The sequence below is a fragment of the Nilaparvata lugens genome, chromosome 12 (assembly GCF_014356525.2).
Source record: "Nilaparvata lugens isolate BPH chromosome 12, ASM1435652v1, whole genome shotgun sequence".
Taxonomy (NCBI): Eukaryota; Metazoa; Arthropoda; class Insecta; order Hemiptera; family Delphacidae; genus Nilaparvata; species Nilaparvata lugens.
The window spans coordinates 18,481,257-18,500,753 of NC_052515.1; the positions used below are offsets into that span (position 1 = coordinate 18,481,257).

Here is a 19,497-nt window from a genome sequence, read left to right on the forward strand (position 1 = left end):
TTCATCATGAAATAAGACGTCTAAATATTTTTTGGAGCCCATAGCATCTCCATGATCATCTTCAGTTTCACTTATTTCGCCAAGACGTTGAAACTCATCTGAATAATTCATATCTATATAGTTTCATCTCATATTTTTCGATCGCCCTGTTTTGAACATCTATCATCAGTCATCAGTTGATTATTTTCACATCATCAGTCTCATACTTCGTGCTCAAACGGTAAGATTAATTTTTTTTTCATATTCATCATGCATTGTTCTGTAATAACTTGCAGGATTTTGTAATATTGAAAGTAATTCATAGTTCACTTTTGTATAGAATTCTCTTTGATTAAGATAGTTGCCGGCATTTCGTCTCATTATCGGAGTTTAAATTGTCAGGAGTCCGAGATTTTTATATCCTAATCAGTGAGGATTTTTTCTTCTGGTCTTCAGGTCGGGGGTGGAGGTGGGTTTTTCAATAACTTCAGAGGATTAGGCGGTCCTTCACCACCATTTGCAGGTTTCCCAGCTGTAAGTAAATTTCTCATTCAACTGTTCATAATACCTATTTAATTATTTTTTTATCTAAAAATAATAATAAAAAACTGTTCTACAATTGAACTAAAATCTTGCATTCGGTTGAATGATCTTTTGATCTATCGGTTGAATGTTGTAGGCTATTATTATGCTAAAATCTAAAATTAATATCATATTGTGACATAAAACTCTTCAACACTATTATCTAAAAAGTCGTTTGTCATAAAAAATATCAATGTAAGATAGGTCTAATTGAAATTTTATTATTATTCAGAATCATATCAAGTTGATAATAAATGAGCTCTCAAAGAGGTTTGATTCATCCATTGTATTCTTTCAAATATTATTTCAGATTCTAGATGGATTTAAAAAATGCTCTGTATCAATCATCACAAGTCTAAGATTTCTCATAAACACTGTAATTCATAGAGTAGCCATACATAAAATATTGCACTCTACTAGTATGATAATATAATGTTGGGCAAAGCTGAACCTTCTCAAGAGTATTCTCAAATACTATTACAACTTGTTTGAATTTGATTATTTATACATGATTTTTATCTCAAACTTGATTTATATAATAACAATATTAATTAGGCTATATTTTTTATTTATGCAGGTTGATGACTTTGGAGCTGTATCTGGATTTGGAGGATTAGCTGCTGTGAGTATCTGGAGAATTCAAAATTTAATAAAAACATTACACTTATATACATCTCGATATCACAATCGAGTCGATTCAGACTTACGTGACTATTTTGATAATCTTTAAAACGTCACCTTTCAATGCATTACAATGTAGTCAAGGTAGAATACATTTTCATCAATAATTATCACGTCTTAGATTCAATTTCTGTGTCAAACTAACTCGCTTTGTTCTTATTTGAAGGAAGTGAGGTGGATAAAGTTGCTAGAGTTGGATAAATCACTAAAAATGATGAAAGTTCATGTAAAGAGGAAGAATGATGAATAAGAAACAGATAACAAGGAGAATATCATCTAATGTAATCTAAAGATCAGTCTCATCTCACACCAATCCATTCTCATCCATTCCATCATCAGATTGCATTCATGATGTACAATATGAACATCATCTTCATCAATAAGTATTACTTCATATCATTCACTAGTTGGGTCAAAGAAATGGTCAGCTCTTTACAGTATTTCGTCAATGGATAAATAATAATCAATCATTATAATGAGTTCTCAAAGGAATCTAAAAGAAATATATTGAAGGTTTATTCTGTTCCTCACAGTATTTTTCTTCTATAAATCATCAATGAGTTCACGAAGAAAATCAAATCGAATTTCAAAAAAATTCTGCCCAGTTATTTTCCACTTCCAAGGGCTAATGAAACCGCCGTTCTCATTATTTTAATAATTGTCTCTTTAACTTTTTTGTTCAAAAAATTATTTATTTGATTATTAAAAATAAATATTTTCCTATTTAGTCAAATTTTGGATCCCAGGACTCGTTCAGCAGTAGCAGTAGTAACTTCCAATATGAGGAATTTGTCCAGGAAGAAACTCATTTCGAAGAAGAAATTTATGAGGAGGAAGTAGTGGAAACCTACCAGCAGGTATGAAAAACTATTTTGTCTTTAAATGAAAAGTCAAAGCATCAATAGATGCTAGTAGGCTTGAGTGAAGCATTGGTGAAAAAATAAGCACTCTTTATAATGTATCAAGGTTTATTTTATTATTATTTATCTATTTATTTATTGGATAGAGTAAACAATACATTAGTAAGGTACAGTTTCCAGTCAGTATAAAGAAACATTGGATGAAATTAATGATTTGAGAGATTAGAGAATCAAATTATGTCCATTGCTTATGCACAAGCAAAACGCTCATGCGAGCTTCATCCGAAAAAAAAATATTCTGAAGTTAGAATATTGAAATTAGGTAACTCTCTTCATTAGCTAGCTCTTCACTCTGTCTATAATATCTATTTGACTTAATTTTTCATGTATGCAGAATCCATTTTGTAGATGAATAGAGCTCTATAAAAACAGGGTGCTGCCAATAAATGTCCTAGGCTGTAGGCCCTACAAGAAAGTATTAAAAGTGAAATGTAAATAAATAGTATTAAATATTAATAGAAAGTATAAAGTGGAGTATTAATAGCTAGTATATAGGTAAAGAAAGTGTACGCATAGTAGAAATTTGAAAACAGAAAGTACGGTAGCTTATGAACCTGCTTTATCAAATTCTGAGTTTGAAAAGATTTTTGATCAGGATGAAACTTCTTATGTCATGCATAATTTTCAATCGAAATTCGGGAATGGAATAGTGAGAGATATGAGCCTGTTCTTCCATTTCCAATCATTTTATGATTATGTGTTGTTGTCTCTGTTGATAAATAAATCAATATAGATTCAACTGTATGCTGAAAGTACAGTGAATCTATTAACATACATTTGACATCTTATTTTGTTCTAAAATACGGTACAGCATTTTTGTTATTGATTAGGGTTGTGGATAAGACACTGATTGTTGAACAGAATGAAATATGGATTTTGGTGAAGTGAAACTTGATATTGTTATATTTTTTGTTTGAAGAAAATCAATGAGAGGATGGTTGACAGACTATAATAATTAATTCGTATCACTTATAACAATTAGAAGGTATTTACTTTGGATGAAATTTCGGTAGTCTCGTTTGTAGCTCTTTCAGTATTGAACGAATTAATTTTAATTTTGATCAATTTTGTAGGCTGCATTTGGAGGTTTTGACGCTTTCGGTAATGCTTATAGCAGTGATTCTCAATTTGGGTCAGTGCAAGAAGTGTATCAGGAAGAAACCATTATAGAGGAGCAATACATTGAGGAGCATATTGAAGAGATCATTGAAGAACAATTCATCCAGGTAAAATTGCCAAAATTCACACCAGTTGAGGTGGTCAGTCGCTCTTGTAGACAGATTCCATCATCCATCATCTCAATACCAAAGCAATTCCTCATTCATCATTCATCACTTATGATTTTCATGTATGCATTTTGGTCTCATCAATTTGAATACTAAATAATGTGAATAGCTTGCTAAAAATAAGTTTCTTTGCATTTTAATTCTTACCATTTTGTCATCAAATTCGACTACTATGAAAATATTTTTTTGTAAAAATGTAACTACCATTCATTATCGACCATAAATTGAATTAATGATATTACGCTATTTGAGCTGTATCTTATGATCTTTGTTTCTATTCTTCACATTATATAAGACTAATAGATATAATTATAGTATCTCATCATCCCACTATCTATAGATATGATTGTTTGTGATACCAGAGATTATAAAATGCAATGTAGCTTGGTTCATAGGTTAGTAATAGGAGTCTAATTTTATTAAATTATTGATCAAATTAGTTCTGTCTTGTCAACGTGAATAAATAATTTATTTTCTTATGTTATCAATAAACATATCAATCTTCATTGGCCTATTTGTCTGTAATATATGCGTATGAATATTATTATATTATTTTTTATTAGTTTGTAGATTGACTACATAGTCAATTTTTTATCATCTATATTTTATATTTTGTTTCATCTCAGTGTTTTTATTATTTTGTATGAACGGACTTCTAAAGAGTTTTGGGACTAATATGGTTAAAAGCCGCTTATTATGTAAGTACCTGTAATATAAGAGTAAGTGCAGTCATTCTGAATTACTTCAGTAGTGTATCCACTGTAGTAATAAAGTGGGTAAAACTTTTTCAAAACTGTGCTTCCTCACACTTTTCCACTTTGAATTGAAATATTTTTTCTCTCTTAATTCTTCCTCAGCATTGATATTTTTCTGTTTTGATGATTCTTAGATGAATCTCTCTAATTCTCTTCCTTAACTCAATGTCAAGAAAATTGTCATCCCACTCTTGAAGCACTTTTCTATTTATTTTACTAATTCCCAGTTTCACCAAGCTTGGTCGAGACATCAAGTCATTAGAACATGATCGAATCAGTTATGATTTACAACGAGTGCAATGAGAAATATTATAATCTCTGCCGGCGATAGTTACTATCAATAATTCCAGTGATCATTTTAAGCGTACCAGGCTTGTCAATTTTCAAAATGTCTTGACTGAGCTTGGTGAAACCGGTCATACTAATGCCAAAACATAGTGAAGCGGCAAAGATATAGTAGCTTGAGAGAGTTGAAAATAATGTTGGAATGGGTCAATTAAAGTACATGCATTATTTCCAACAAGCTTGAAAATGTTCTCTCAAGCTTGAAGCTACCTTTGCAGCTATACCATGTTGACCCTACCTGTAACTTGTTCACTTTAGTTTGGCTAAAGCTGCGTTTACACCAACGTTATTAACAAAATATTAATAAATTAATCCTTATAGATTCTTATTATATTAGATTGAACATAACTTATCATACACATGATGAACATATGTGTTTGTCAAGTTCCGTTAACAAAATATTAATAACTTTGGTGTAAACGCAGTTTAATACAGTTCTTCTTTCAATTTCCACCTTCCAATATTACAAATTCATACCCAACTTCTCGCCACAATATTTTTCCACAATTTGTTGGTGTGTATTATCATACATTTTTTGTTGATTTTCAGCAAGAATATGGCTACCAAGCTGGAGCTGCCATGGGTGCAGCCGATATGTACTCAGGAGCTGCATCCTACGCAGCAGCTGACTCCTTTGCAGCTAGCAGTGGCTTCGCAGCAGCTGACTCCTTTGCAGCTGGCAGTAGCTACGCAGCTGCCGATTACCTTGCAGCAGATGCCTATGGAGCTTCTGGTTATCTAGGTAACATATAATTAACTTTGTTCTACAATTATTGAAATGAAAAAAAAAATCATCCAGTACCGTACCCTGATTATATTTTATTGATGCACAATATTGATTAGCATTTGAAAATGGCTCCATTTTGTCGAAACATGTTGTGCATTAATAAAATATAAAATGGATAGTGAATGATTCTGTTTTCATTTCCAGGTAACATACTATCACAGTATACACACAGTATGGAAACTCGGCTAGTACCCTCGCACAAAAATCCGCCATCCTGTTAGAAAGTTCCGCATTGTTGACCGAGCGAAGTGAGGTTTAAGATTCAAGTCTATGGTTTGGCATTTCTCTTAATGTTTAAATGTTTGAATTTTCATATGTTGCGCATCTACGGCGAAACGCGGATAGCGTTTTCAATAGATTTTCATGAAGTTTGACAGGTATGTTCCTTTTTAAATTGCGCGTCGACGTTTATACAAGGTCTTTGGAAATTTTGCATTTCGAGGATAATATGAAAGGAAAAAGGAGCCTCCTTCATACGCCAATATTAGAGTAAAAATCTGGTGTGGCGCACTCACACAACTTTCCTTGCCGTTATGGAAATTGATCACCTGACGCTAGTGTCCACGCGCATCTCAAGTCTACTTATAAACAAAGATCTGAGTCAGCTGGTGACAGGACAATAACGCTGGAGACATACGAGTTCTGCTATCTCTTCATAGTGAATGATTTAATAGAATCAACAGTTGCCAACAGTTTGCAATTATTGGATAGTCACATTTTCTCGAATTTCGAGCTTATTTTCAATTTCAGGTGAAAATGTTATTGAACATTATTTGTAAAGATTCTCATGCTCAATCTTTTCCACTCAACATTTTCTGTTTAAATTGTATCTGAAGCCTGATAATTGGAAATCTAAAATCAAACTTTGCATAGATGGGGCGGAGCTCCTGAAATTTTTACAGATATGGGACTTGTGGCAGTTGATAGAACTTATCAATGAATATCCTAGGTATAAATTTGATCAAAATCGTTGGAGCCGTTTTCAAGGAAACCACGAAAAACCCTGTTTTTGACAACATTTTCTCCATTTTAGCCGCCATCTTGAATTGCATTTGATCGAAATTGTTCGTGTCGGATCCTTATATTGTAAGGATATTGTATAGAATTATTCATCATAAATCAGCTGTTGAGTGGATTATAAATTGCATGCCATGACGCATGCAATTCAATATCTGAATGTAACTTGGTAAAAAAATCAGCAGCTGTGTATACCATAAACTGCATGCCTCATTGAATGCAATTTTTATGAACTATTAAAAAGGATGCAAAGATTTTATAACAGTTTGTCTGGGCGCCTAGATGTCTTTTTTCGCGTTAAATTCCGGAAAGCGTTATATGATAATTAAATCTTGAGTAAGCATGATCTGACCAAATAAATAGTTGTGTATCCACACTGGATGTGCATATGGTTTGGGACGTCGTTCAGTTATAAATGTTATTTACTCTATTGATACAATTTTTGTTCATTATTTTTGTTATTATATTCTTTAATTTTTATAAGTTTTAGAATTTTGAATTCTCAATTTGTTTTTTTTTCTCTTTTTTTAATAAGTATTTGAAATCTTTGTATTTTTCATTTTTGAATTAGATGGTATTTTTGTTGTTTGTATTATACTTATCATTATTTTTCTTTCTTCATTTGTATCTGTACAATTTTTATTGTTAAGGAGAAATATTTGGGGAAACCCGTAGTCTCCATTGTGAATAAATAAATAAATGAACTATTGATTGCGTGCAATAACGCATGCAATTAATAACTAAAATAACATAGTATTGTCTCTCGAACTTTCTCTACTATGAACTTGGGCTGTCCTGTTGCCAGTATATCTTGAAGGAGATTAGCTTTTGAAGTTAGCATTTTTGATACCACAACCCCAACAGCCATTAGCCGTTTTCACACCGATATCTCGCCGACACGACATACAGACAGGATTTACTCTGATTGACAGTATAAGAGGAGGCTGCGGTTTATAACTGCGCGAGGTCTACTGTTCACAGAACTACTAGTAATAGTATTGATGGGAGGTTCGGATCACTTTACTGATCCGGATCAATAAATTGATCTCGTTCATTGACGCGAGCCAATCAAAATACCAGGATTGGAACTCTCTAACAAGATGGCGCAGTCACGTGACATGTCTAGTATTTGTGCCATGTAAAAAGCATTGGTTGGATAGGCGTTTGTTTGATACTATAGAGAGATCCGATTCAAGCTCGGTCTAGACTTTTGAACATAGTCAAGCCGGGTACGCTTCACAAGTGTGCACTGCAATTATTAATAGTAACTTTTGCCATAGAAGTCATATGTTCAGTGCACTTCTTGTAAACCATACCTGATTTGACCAGGTTAAAATGTCTTGACCAAGCTTGGTGAAACCAAGATATCAGCTTCCAGCAAACCGGTGTTGCCAGATTGTGTGAAATTGTGAATTTCATTTAACTGAAGATATTTAGTGTGCAAACATCGCTGGACTTAGCTGATTTTATGATTATTTGACATGGTTTTTTGCAGCGGCAATGTTAACTGGGCACAAAGATTGTGTGATAAACTTTTTCTTGTGGGGCTATGATAATTCACGGCTATGCTAATAAGCCGTGTACCATACTATCTATGCCATAAAAGTCAGCATTGCCCAAGACATCAATTAGATTCAGCCCGGTTTGCGTACCAAAGTAATATACCTCTCAAATCAATGCCACCACACAAAGCCAGGTGGAAAAATATCATGTTTCATGTATAATGGCATTGGTATGGCCTTTCAAACAGAATAATCTAGTCAATAAATCTAAAGCTGCGTACAGACTTGAACGCCATGACCACGCGCATTTCACTTTTCATCAGCAGATTATATTATGTATTTGTATAGAAACAGTAAGGTATAGATATAATAAACTTAGCATCAGCTTATGAAAAGTGAAATGTGCATGTTTATGGCACTCAAGTCTGTACATAGCTTAACATGCAGTTTATTCAGTTGAATTTTGAATAAAGGAGCCTCTTGATGAAATCCCTTATAGATGGACATATCATAACTTGATTCAAAGACAGTTGGATTTTTTTATTTTAGGAGCTACAGACTCCCTAGCAGCCGCCAGCTACCTAGGAGCGACTGACTCTCTTGCGGCCGCTAGTTACCTAGGAGCCACTGACTCACTTGTTGCCGCTAGTACTCTTGGCATTGCCGATTCCATGGTTGCCGCGTCCACTGTTTCTGCTCTTGACTCTGTATCCACCGTTTCTTCATCGTCATCAGTTGTTGAGAGTGTGTCATCATCATCAGTTGTTGAGAGTGTGTCATCGTCATCAGTTGTTGAGAGTGTGTCATCATCATCTGTGTCAGAAGTTGCTGCTGCTACCACTGTAAGTATTTTTGTGAAAGTTGCTTCTTCTAGTGAATCTCTGTGAAGGTATTTGTGAAACCTGTGTTTATATTGTGTGTGTATTTGAGTTTTTGAGTATATGATACTTTGCGTGAAAGCTACTTTTGTATTTTAAGTGGATATCTGTGAAGGTAAAATTTTGTTCCTGTAAGCACTAAGCTATCATAAGTAGCTGCTGCTATCACCAAGAGAATATGATGGGAATGATAAACCTCATCATTATATTCAGCCTCTGAGTAATACCCAGAATTGAACAATATAACTCAATCTGCTCTGAATCTGTTTCTGTGAATTTCTGTATTTGTAACATTATGGCGTTCAATGAAATGATATGTCTTAGAAACCACTGAGGCTAGGCTATCAGTTGAGCCCTGCTCTTGAATTAGCCTATGTGTGTCTGCTCTGGAAAAGAGTGTCGTCATTGGCTCTTATGGATATGTTCACACATTGACTGAATGAGAGCATTTCCATGAAACCCAGATATAGTTTTATTGCCTAAAAAATTAGATCAAAAGCTAATGGAAAAATATTGACTACCAAATATTATAATGAATAATTGAGAAATTGTTTTTTCTCATTTCAGGACATTGCCACTGCTGCATCTCTTGCTGGTTTTCCTGGATATCCCTTCTTCCCTGGATTCTATCCAGGTTTCCCTGGACTATTTCCTGGTTTCCCTGGACTTCCAGGACTCCCATATCCAGGATTCCCATACCCAGGATTCCCAGGACCCTTCCCTGGTCTTCCAGTTGACTTCCCATTCCCTGGACTTCCAGGATTCCCATACCCAGGATTCCCAGGACCTTTCCCTGGTCTTCCAGTTGACTTCCCATTCCCTGGACTTCCAGGATTCCCATACCCAGGATTCCCAGGACCCTTCCCTGGTCTTCCAGTTGACTTCCCATTCCCTGGACTTCCAGGATTCCCATACCCAGGATTCCCAGGACCCTTCCCTGGTCTTCCAGTTGACTTCCCATTCCCTGGACTTCCAGGATTCCCATACCCAGGATTCCCAGGACCTTTCCCTGGTCTACCAGCTGATTTTCCAGGATTCCCATTCCCAGGACCATTCCCCGGACTTCCAGGATTCCCATTCTTCGGACTTCCAGGATTTCCAGGACCATTCCCTGGACTTCCAGGATTCCCAGGACCATTCCCCGGACTTCCAGGATTCCCAGGACCATTCCCCGGACTTCCAGGATTCCCAGGACCATTCCCCGGACTTCCAGGATTTCCAGGACCATTCCCCGGACTTCCAGGATTCCCAGGACCATTCCCCGGGCTTCCAGGATTCCCAGGTTTGTTCCCTGGACTTCCCGGTTTCCCTGTAAGTAAAGATTGATTTATTTTCATTCATTTCATAACATATAAACTCTAGCGTAGCCTATCATGAGTGTTCCATATATGATCCATATAATATAGGTACAATATGATAGAATAGAAACTATATAAAAACTTTTAGTACCCTTTTATTGAAAACTTTAAAATATTTTAACTTTGATTTTAACCTGAAAATCAATGACCTATGGTCGAAACTAGTCGTTAAAATATTTTAAAGTTTTTAATAAAAGGGTAGGCCTACTAATTATTTTTTTATTTTTTATATTGTTTCTATTTGAATCAAATAGCCCATATAAGCAAAGCGATTTTAGTATGATAGAATTATGCTGTGCTTTATGCTTTGCATAATATGCATATAATCCATTAATATTAGAACAAATTGAATTCACGTGAAAAATACCATAAAAACATGTATCAGATATGAGACTACTTGGAAGAAAGTGGACATTTCGATATTATGAAAGAAATTCTCTATGCTAGATTTATACACAAAGTTTAAGCACAGTAGTTATTGATCAAATACACAAGCATTCTGTTTTATTTGCTTCCAAGATGAATGACTATAATTTCTTTTGCTTTCAAAAATATGTTTTACTGTATTGCTGAGTGTGACAGTAACAGCTTACTGATCCTTTTGCATGGAAATCAAAATACTGCAATCAAAATGAATACATATTGGACTAACTTGAAAATCACATCTATGAATAATGCAATTGAGAGGTTTATAATAAGAAAGAACCAACAATGATTTTAATGGAAATCACTACAATGTAATAAAAATATATAATTGTGTTTGTTGATAGTTCCAATCTCAGGTTAGTTCAACATATATTTCATAAACTGCTCTTGGGTTGTATAATAAATTATTGTTTAAGACTCTCTTAATCTAATTTTTATAGCTTTCAATTAAATTTAAGAAGTTACCCATCCATTCTTCAAACTTCATAAATATTCATGGACAATATGATTTAATTTACAATTAATTAGACAAATATCGTAGCAATAATCTTAACCTATCTCAGTCTGAGAGATATTTAATTGACTATATTATTGAAATTGCCCTATTTCTGCATGAAATTCATCCCAATCTTATATTATATCCACAGGATGCACCTGGATTTCCTATTCTCGACTCTTCGTTACCATTGCTAAGCTCTAGTTCAAGTTCACTAGGCTCACTTTTATCCTCTTTCGGCTCACTTTCAGCCTCTGATTCATTCTCTTCCCTTGTCTCGTCGTCTGTTCTCGACTCTCTCACTCTCCCTCTGCTCTCGTCCATGTCTCCCTCTTCAGCTCTGATAACCGAGGTGACCCCTGGCGTAACGGCCACCCGGATTGGCCCGCTGGGAGAGCCAATCACAGCGCCGATTACAGTTCCCACAATCACGTCCTATGCGGTGTCGCCTCTTGGCGTTGTGGAGTCGCCCATCGTCACCTCTGAATTTCTTCCCGGCAAAATTGTTACAACGGTATGTGCAGAAGAGGAGTACTTCTAACGTAGGCAAAACATAAATATAATCCATTAATCCGTTAATTTCTGAAACCGTAGATATCCCTTAATCTATAACATTTAAAAAATGAAGAAATTACTCAATCGAACAAAATTTGAGACAATAATTCTTACTGTTCTGTTCAGTCTGTTCTGTTTTTCTCTCAATGTGAAATATAGTAGATCAGGTAGAAAATGACGGCTAAAATACAATCCCTTTTCGCCTTCTGAATAGTAGATTTTCTTAACCTGAATCACTCAGAAATAATGTATTAATAGCTTGACCAATCAGATATAAAGACAACTATTTTTTCAACTGGAGATCTTCTTTAATAAACTCTACATAATTTGAAAGATTGTATTGTAATTAAAAAAAATTAAGACTGGCCAAATGATTTTTTAGAATCATTATTGTTCATAACTGTTGAATATTAAATGTAACCAATCCATTTTCAAATTGATGATTTTCCAAATATATTTTTCACAATTCAACAATCGGCAAGTTGATATACAAGTTGGTATTTAATATAAAAACCTTTTGAGAGTTAATTTCTTGAATTCACGTAGACTGTAGTACTTATTAGAACAAATATGTAATATTATTTTTGAATTGTACATTTTCTGAAAACTGAGCAATTTGAATAGCAGTCGAATAATAAAATGAAACAATCCTAGTCACTCTCAATGCTAATTTGCGATCTTTCTTCTTTCAAAGATGGACATTAAAAATCAGGGCAGTGGATACTGTTTATCAATTGTAATAATATATTTTTAAAAATGAGGTAGTCTAGGTATTCAACAATAACCATGCACTTTAGAAAACGAAGTAGATCCCAGAAGACTGATGATATTAACTGAGAAATCTTTGTTTCCTAAAAGATGGCTTGTGTTGTATTTCATGTCTTTTTGGAAGTTCAAATAAATTCCATATGAAGATTACATGGATAGTTATTTTCAAATTAATTCCTCATCCACTGTCCATATCTTGAGAATAGGATCTCTACAGATAATTTTATTGTAGTTTTCTATGTATAACAAATTTTATAAATTTAAGACTCTTAATATTCAGAATAAGAAAACATTTCTCAATACTCCAAATTCAGCAAGTGAACTACAATAAATCAAGAATCAAATATCATAATTCTTGGTCATAAAGAATATCCTAGATTATGATAAGTTTTCATCAATAAAAAAAGTACCTACCTAATGAACTGAATAAATAAATGGTAGTATAAAATCCCAATATTCATATATATAAGCAACCTTGCAAAAGTAACTTTAATAATGTATGAAAAACATATTACCAACTTGTGAAACTTTATCAGCCTTGGAATTCTCCAAAAAGTTTAATAAACTACTTCAAGCGCTGATCAAATCTCCATTTGCAGACTTAAGATTTTCTCCAGCTGCTCCTATATCATTGGAATTCCCTGCCACGGGAGAGATGAATCTCAATTTTATCGGTACATTTTAATAATTGTTCTCTAACTATTAGTACATTTTCTAATAGAAATTGGTAGTTATATTCAGTTTCTGTTTAAGCATTGAAATAAATTTCCATATTTTTTTATTCTATATAAATAAAGATGTGAATTCATGACTATCAATACCAGTATGAAAAAAAATCATTTGTTGTTTTAAATCATCTAGTTCAGTGTAGATGGGAAAATTTTCTCATCCATCAATATTCTTGGAAGTCTAGAAACTGTAATGAGTTGTGGAAAGTCATGGAAAAATACAATTTAGGATAATTATTTACAAATATTTTGTACAAAGTGTATTTGAAAAAGAACAAAAATAGTTGTACATAAAAATAGATGTTTCCCAATAATAGATAAAATACATCGTACAAGCAACAACCAACAATATTTATGTTTCAAAACAAATGAGCAACTTTTTGATTGATGGTTAAAGCGTGCTTTCACTGACTTTCCCAGGTGTCAGCGAATGGCGATTCGATCATAACACCAGAGGGCATTGCCATCTCCTCCACATTCTCCTACCTCCCCCCCTCCCAAGCCATCACCCCCTCCTCCACCCTCCTCAGCACCAAACTACCGGGAGCATTCCAGCCTTACCTCATGCCAGCCATGTCCGGAATTCCCTCCTTTCCCAATCATCAATCATTGGGATCAAATACTAATTTTTTCTCATCTTCCTCAAGAATGAATCAACTTGGGGGATTGTTTGGATCATCACTTTTGAATAACCCGAGAATTCCTGGAGTTTTGCCTCAGATTCCTGGAGGTCTATCACGAATTCCCAGGTACCAGCCTCAAATTCCAGGCGTCTTTCCTCAACTCCCTGGTTTTCTACCACGAATTCCCGGATTTCCCAAGATTAAACAAATACCTAGATTCCAACCTCAAATTCAAGGATTTTCACCCAAACTCTCTGGATTCAAACATCGCATTCCTGGACTTGAACTTGGAGTTCCAGGATTGAAATATCAAATTCCTGGATTTGGACCACGAGTTCCTGAGCTTTCATCTCGTATTCCAGAACTTCGTCCTTGTTTGCCTGGATTATACTCACTGTCACCCAGATTTAGTCCCAAATTAGCAGGAAAATATCCTTGGATTCCTGGGCTTCTTTCTAGTTTAACAAGACTTTCTCCTGGAACTTACCAAGGATTCCCAGGAAATTTACCTCATTTTCCGGGATTCCTTACCCAAATTCCTGGATCTCCTAAAATCCCTGGTTTCAATTTCCAACTACCTGGAATTTTGCCTGAAATTACTAGTTTACTTCCCAAACTTCCCAGATTCCATCCACGATTTCTCATATCTCTTAATACACCATATAAATTCTATCCATTAGTACCCAGATTCCTTCCAAAATTCTATTCACAAATCCACAGATCTCTTTCAAAAATCAATTCCAGATTCTCCGGTTTCTTTCCTGAGCTTCCAGGATTTGGTTCTCCCTTTTTACCTCTCCTTTTGAGAAAGTCTGTGTTGTCCACAGCTCTCAATGCCTTTGGCAGTGCATTCATTGGAAGAGGTCTCAAATCCTTCTCATCTCTTTCACCATTCACATTCCGAGTAAGTAGTCTTCTAAATTTCATTTCAGAATTCTGGCTCTCCTAGTGATTTGCATCCTACCCCAATACTGTCGGTGTCTTACTTCACATTTGTCCCTTCTCTCCATCTGGTCTCTCAAGTCACTTCAATAATTTAACACTATGGAATCTCCATTATTTTCATCCAATCATCCATCTTCTTAGAGGGAGGCTCCATTATGATACTTTTTTGGTATTTTTTCTTCTCTCCAATTACTTTAATAATTTTGTGTTTTATGGAAAACACTGATAAACTTTGGAATCCTTCAATCTATCTCAAACATCTTGGTAAAAATGAGTTATTTCATGTGTGCATCAATATGCTGTTAATAAATGTTTAGAGAGGTGATTGTCATGTACTCATGTTCGATTTGCATTCACAACTGTATTACAATACCACCCGACTTCTTCATCTGGTTTGCTTCAATTTTATCAGTTGGAAACTCGACTTTGTTTCACAAGTGGTTCCATAATAACAGTCAATTAAATGTATTTCAACTCTACTATTAAGAAATAATCATTATTAAACGAAAATCCCAATTAAATGCTGCAAATCACCCCGAAGACTTCTGCTACTGCATTTAATGGTGATTTACAGAATTTAATTTGGATTTTCGTTTAATAATAATTATTCATTATTCATTATTCATTAACATTTATTCATTAAATTTGAACAATTGCAATTTCTAATTTATTTCCATCTGTCTACTATTAAGGAAATTTCACCATTCTTGGTATTTCTACTGATGCTTTAGTATGGTAGGAAATATATAATGCAAAATTAATGAAGAAAGAATCGAAAGAAATCTTGGAAATGGAATGAAACCTGGATTAAATTGCATACACTGATACAGTGGATTTGATCAATAATACTAATGTCTTCTTTATTGCTGTTGTATAATATATAATACTCAATTAATAATATTGTATTAGTAATTGTAATCATAAATTTATTTATATTCATATTTATTTATCAGGTCAAAAACATCACAGTATTGGAAAGAAAAACAGGCGCTAGCCCAAAACTCATGTATTAGAAAAAAATTGAATTATAAAAAGAACCAGAATATGTTTACAGAACCTATTGCATTGCTGTTACACTTGGAAATTTTGAAACTTCGATACTTTGAAATTGGATGAAATGTGCATTGAATCGCATACACTGATACAGTGAATTTGATCAGTACCTAGATGTCTTCTTGATTGCTGTTGTATAATAATCTGGATTGAATTGTATAACCTTATTTCTTAATCTGGATTCAAGGATTGTATATTTCTCAACTCGCCTGAGTTGAAATCTGATTTCATTTCATCTCAAGAAGGAATTAGGTTTGCTAAATTGTTGTAGCAAAATATCAAAACTGATTATATACAGATCAGTCAATTAATATTGTACTACGGAATATAGTTGTCAATATTATGTGTTTTTCAGGGCTCTCCATTTTTCCCTGGCCTCTACTCGCCTTTTGGATATAGCGTGAGTTATATTATCATTGATATTTCAAGTGATATTGCTATTTCAATGCTGTAGAATCAAACAAATCAAAAGGTTTTATTGTCATGAACAATTATTGTGAAAGTTAAGTGACTAACAAAGTACCTTAGCTATATCTCTTGAATAACAGAATTCTGTCCGGATAAATACAGTAGAATTTTATAGTAGCTTTACCATATCTGATGTTTAATAATTATGTTTCATGATGTACTTCCTTATCTTAGAATTTTGAACATCCGTTTCAAACCTCTCTTATGTAACTTACAACTGCAATTTTTATCTATTTTCTGTATAGGGCTACTTGTAATATAAATAGAAAGAAAAATAAAAATCTCTGTACCCTTTTTGAGTTATTTCATTACATCATGTTTCAACATTGATGCCATTTTCAAGTGAAAATTTAGTTATCACTTGAAAATGGCATCAATGAAGAAACATGTTGTGATAAAATAATTCAAAAAGGGTACTGAGATTTTATTTTTCTTTCTATTTAAACTGCAATCTTTTATGGAATCAATATTTTAAATACTATCAATGACGTGCTATATTCAGAAATACTCATTGAAATTTCTATTGCAGCTCAGATAAATTCACGTTTGATATTTCACTTTAATCAATTATGAATAGGATAAATGAAGAGTTCATGATGAACGAATTGTGCAAAAGTTACCTACATAATAATATTCCTGTGTCAGGGGTATACATTTTGTAATACTTGCAATTGAATTTTATTTCGCAGGCCTTGAAATCGCTGTATGAATCAACTAGCTTTGCTGAAAGCATTGAATCAGCTGCTGCTTATGATTCACTTTTGGGATCGCCCTTTGGATTCTCACCTTTTGGACCCTTTGGACCTTTCGGACCCCTTGGACCCTTTGGAGTAAGTTCACATTCCCAGCAACAGATTCCAAAAATGATACAATCCATATAATAATTTATTTCAAGTTAATTGATGGAAAGGTGAGGTACTTCAATATCATGGACCATTTGGTGTAAGTTCACATTTCCACTAAGAAGAATTAAAAAATTTTCTTTTTGATGATTAATCGTATGAATTATTCAAGTAATGCTTCAATTACAACAAATAATTGTGTTTTATTACTTCATACAGCCTGAAGCAACAAGTACAGTAATGATTTTCGTATGGAATGTTTTTTAAGGATTATGGCAATGGAAGTTACAAGCCTATGGTGATGAAGATAGAGAGATAGATTATAGAAATATATTAAACTAGAAGTCCTTCAATTATTGTTCTTAAATATTATATTCAATTATATAGATTTTACTTCATTTGTCAAGAAATGTATTCGTTCATCATTCATTCATTCATTCATTTGTCAAACTGTAAAAAAGTTTACAATTCATTCTTCACATCATACATTACTCTGTTTTTAGGTATCACCATTCGGCCCAGGACTATTCTCGCCTTTCTCTCCTCTTTCTCCCTTTTCTCCATTTTCTCCTTTCTCTCCCTTTGCTCCCTTCTTACCCTTTGGAATAAGTTCTCCATTTTCTCCATTCTCTCCCTTCGCCCCCTTCTTACCATTTGGAGTAAGTATGAATTATTTTTTTGAAATATTTTCATATCAAGAACGAAGTAGAAATTTTAAACATATGAATTCAAGAATATTATGATCCTTGAGTTGAATACATAAGAAGCAAATTTTCTGTGCTTCTATTTGCTATTTGTTATAAGTAATTATGACATTTTCAATTTCCAATATATCTTTCAATTCTGTATTTTTATAATGATTGCTCTGTCATTATAAATCCAGCTGATCGTGAAGATGCAATCGATAAAATTGAAAATTCATTCTTCAGTTAACATTTTAAAGTAATTCCAATGTACCTAGAATACAGGTGCCTAGTACGGTAGGTACTTTGAATAATATTTAAGGGTTGTTGATTTTTGTTATGATACAAACGTCATGTAATTTGGTCTAGTGTAACGTTTACAATGGCTCTAATTAGTTCTGCAAAAGTCATTCAATGTCTATGGATACGGTACATATTTTGATAATTTTGAATATTGGTGGAACTGATTACAAATAATTTATTTGATTACAGGGTTTGAGCTCAATCGAATTTTGCAAGTCATCACTTTTTAGCTCCCTTTCTGCTAGTCTTTCACCATTCAGACCTCTAGGCGTGAGCATTTGAAGTCACTTATATCGATTTAAATTATTTCCAATTCGATTTGTTTGAAGTGTGAATTGAAAAAATGAACAATTATGGCATAAGAAGAGTACTAGATAATGTCCAGTCTGATTGATTTGATTTTATTGAACTAATAATAAGACAGTAAAATAACAATAAAGCTGTGATTATGTTGCATCATGAAGATTGAATTTTGATTAAGAAAAATGAATTGATGACTGAATTTGAAGTTAACACTAACTCATTAGAAGTATAGTAAAGATTTGACAACTCATAGAGATTGGAAAATTTTGCCTTGTAGAGTTTTTTAAATTACTTCCAGAAATATTATGTGAGTCTTCCTCATTTTAAAGTTACCTTTTGGACCATTGGGACTTGGACCTTTCGGACCCCTTGGACCTCTTGGACCCCTTGAACTTCCCCTTGGACCTCTTGGACTTCCCCTTGGACCTCTTGGACCCCTCGGTCTTCCTCTTGGACCCCTCGGTCTTGGGCCTTTCGGACCTCTTGGACCACTTGGACTTGGACCATTTGGACCTCTAGGACCTCTTGGCCTTCCCCTTGGACTAGGACCTTTTGGACTTCCCCTTGGACCTCTCGGACTTCCCCTTGGACCTCTCGGACTTCCCCTCGGACCCTTGGGACCTCTTGATGGCCCACTTGGACCTCTAGGACCCCTTGGACCTCTTGGACTTCCTCTTGGACCTCTTGGACTTCCCCTTGGACCTCTAGGACCCCTTGGACTTGGACCTCTTGGACCCCTTGGTCTTGGGCCTTTAGGACCTCTTGGACTTCCTCTTGGACCTCTTGGACTCCCCCTTGGACCTCTAGGACCCCTTGGACCTATCGGACTTGGACCTCTTGGACCCCTTGGCCCTCTTGGACTTGGGCCTCTGGGACCCCTTGGTCCTTTGGGACCTCTTGATGGCCCACTTGGACCATTGGGACCTCTAGGACCACTTGGTGGTCCTTTCGGACCTTTGGGACCCCTTGGACCTTTGGGACCTCTAGGACCTGAAGGCCCTCTTGGACCTTTTGGACCTTTGGGACTAGGTGGCCCTCTAGGACCATTTGGACCTCTTGGCCCATATGGACCCCTTGGGTTTGGACCATTCTCACCTCTTGGACTTGGACCATTTGGACCTCTTGGCCCATATGGACCACTTGGGCTTGGTCCTTTTGGACCCTTTGTACCGTTCGGCCCCTATGGACCATATGGACCCTTTGCAGTAAGTGTG

The 19,497-nt window shown here is 34.7% G+C and overlaps 1 protein-coding gene across 17 annotated transcripts in view; it reads left to right on the plus strand.

Moving 5' to 3' along the window:
* Positions 1-19,497, plus strand: part of LOC111051863 (collagen alpha-2(I) chain-like) — a 31,532-nt gene that overhangs the window by 4,839 nt on the left and 7,196 nt on the right. For 4 of the 17 annotated variants that reach the window (XM_039439049.1, XM_039439053.1, XM_039439052.1 and 1 more), the window contains exons 3-15: positions 436-513; positions 1,139-1,183; positions 1,971-2,099; positions 3,236-3,388; positions 5,098-5,290; positions 8,404-8,696; positions 9,300-10,043; positions 11,164-11,526; positions 13,484-14,590; positions 16,040-16,084; positions 16,842-16,982; positions 17,498-17,653; positions 18,613-19,488. In XM_039439049.1, the coding sequence (XP_039294983.1) occupies positions 436-513; positions 1,139-1,183; positions 1,971-2,099; positions 3,236-3,388; positions 5,098-5,290; positions 8,404-8,696; positions 9,300-10,043; positions 11,164-11,526; positions 13,484-14,590; positions 16,040-16,084; positions 16,842-16,982; positions 17,498-17,653; positions 18,613-19,488 (4,323 nt within the window). The remainder of the gene's footprint in view (positions 1-435; positions 514-1,138; positions 1,184-1,970; positions 2,100-3,235; positions 3,389-5,097; positions 5,291-8,403; positions 8,697-9,299; positions 10,044-11,163; positions 11,527-13,483; positions 14,591-16,039; positions 16,085-16,841; positions 16,983-17,497; positions 17,654-18,612; positions 19,489-19,497) is intronic. The other 13 variants (XM_039439055.1, XM_039439057.1, XM_039439062.1 and 10 more) reach the window with 8 other exon arrangements.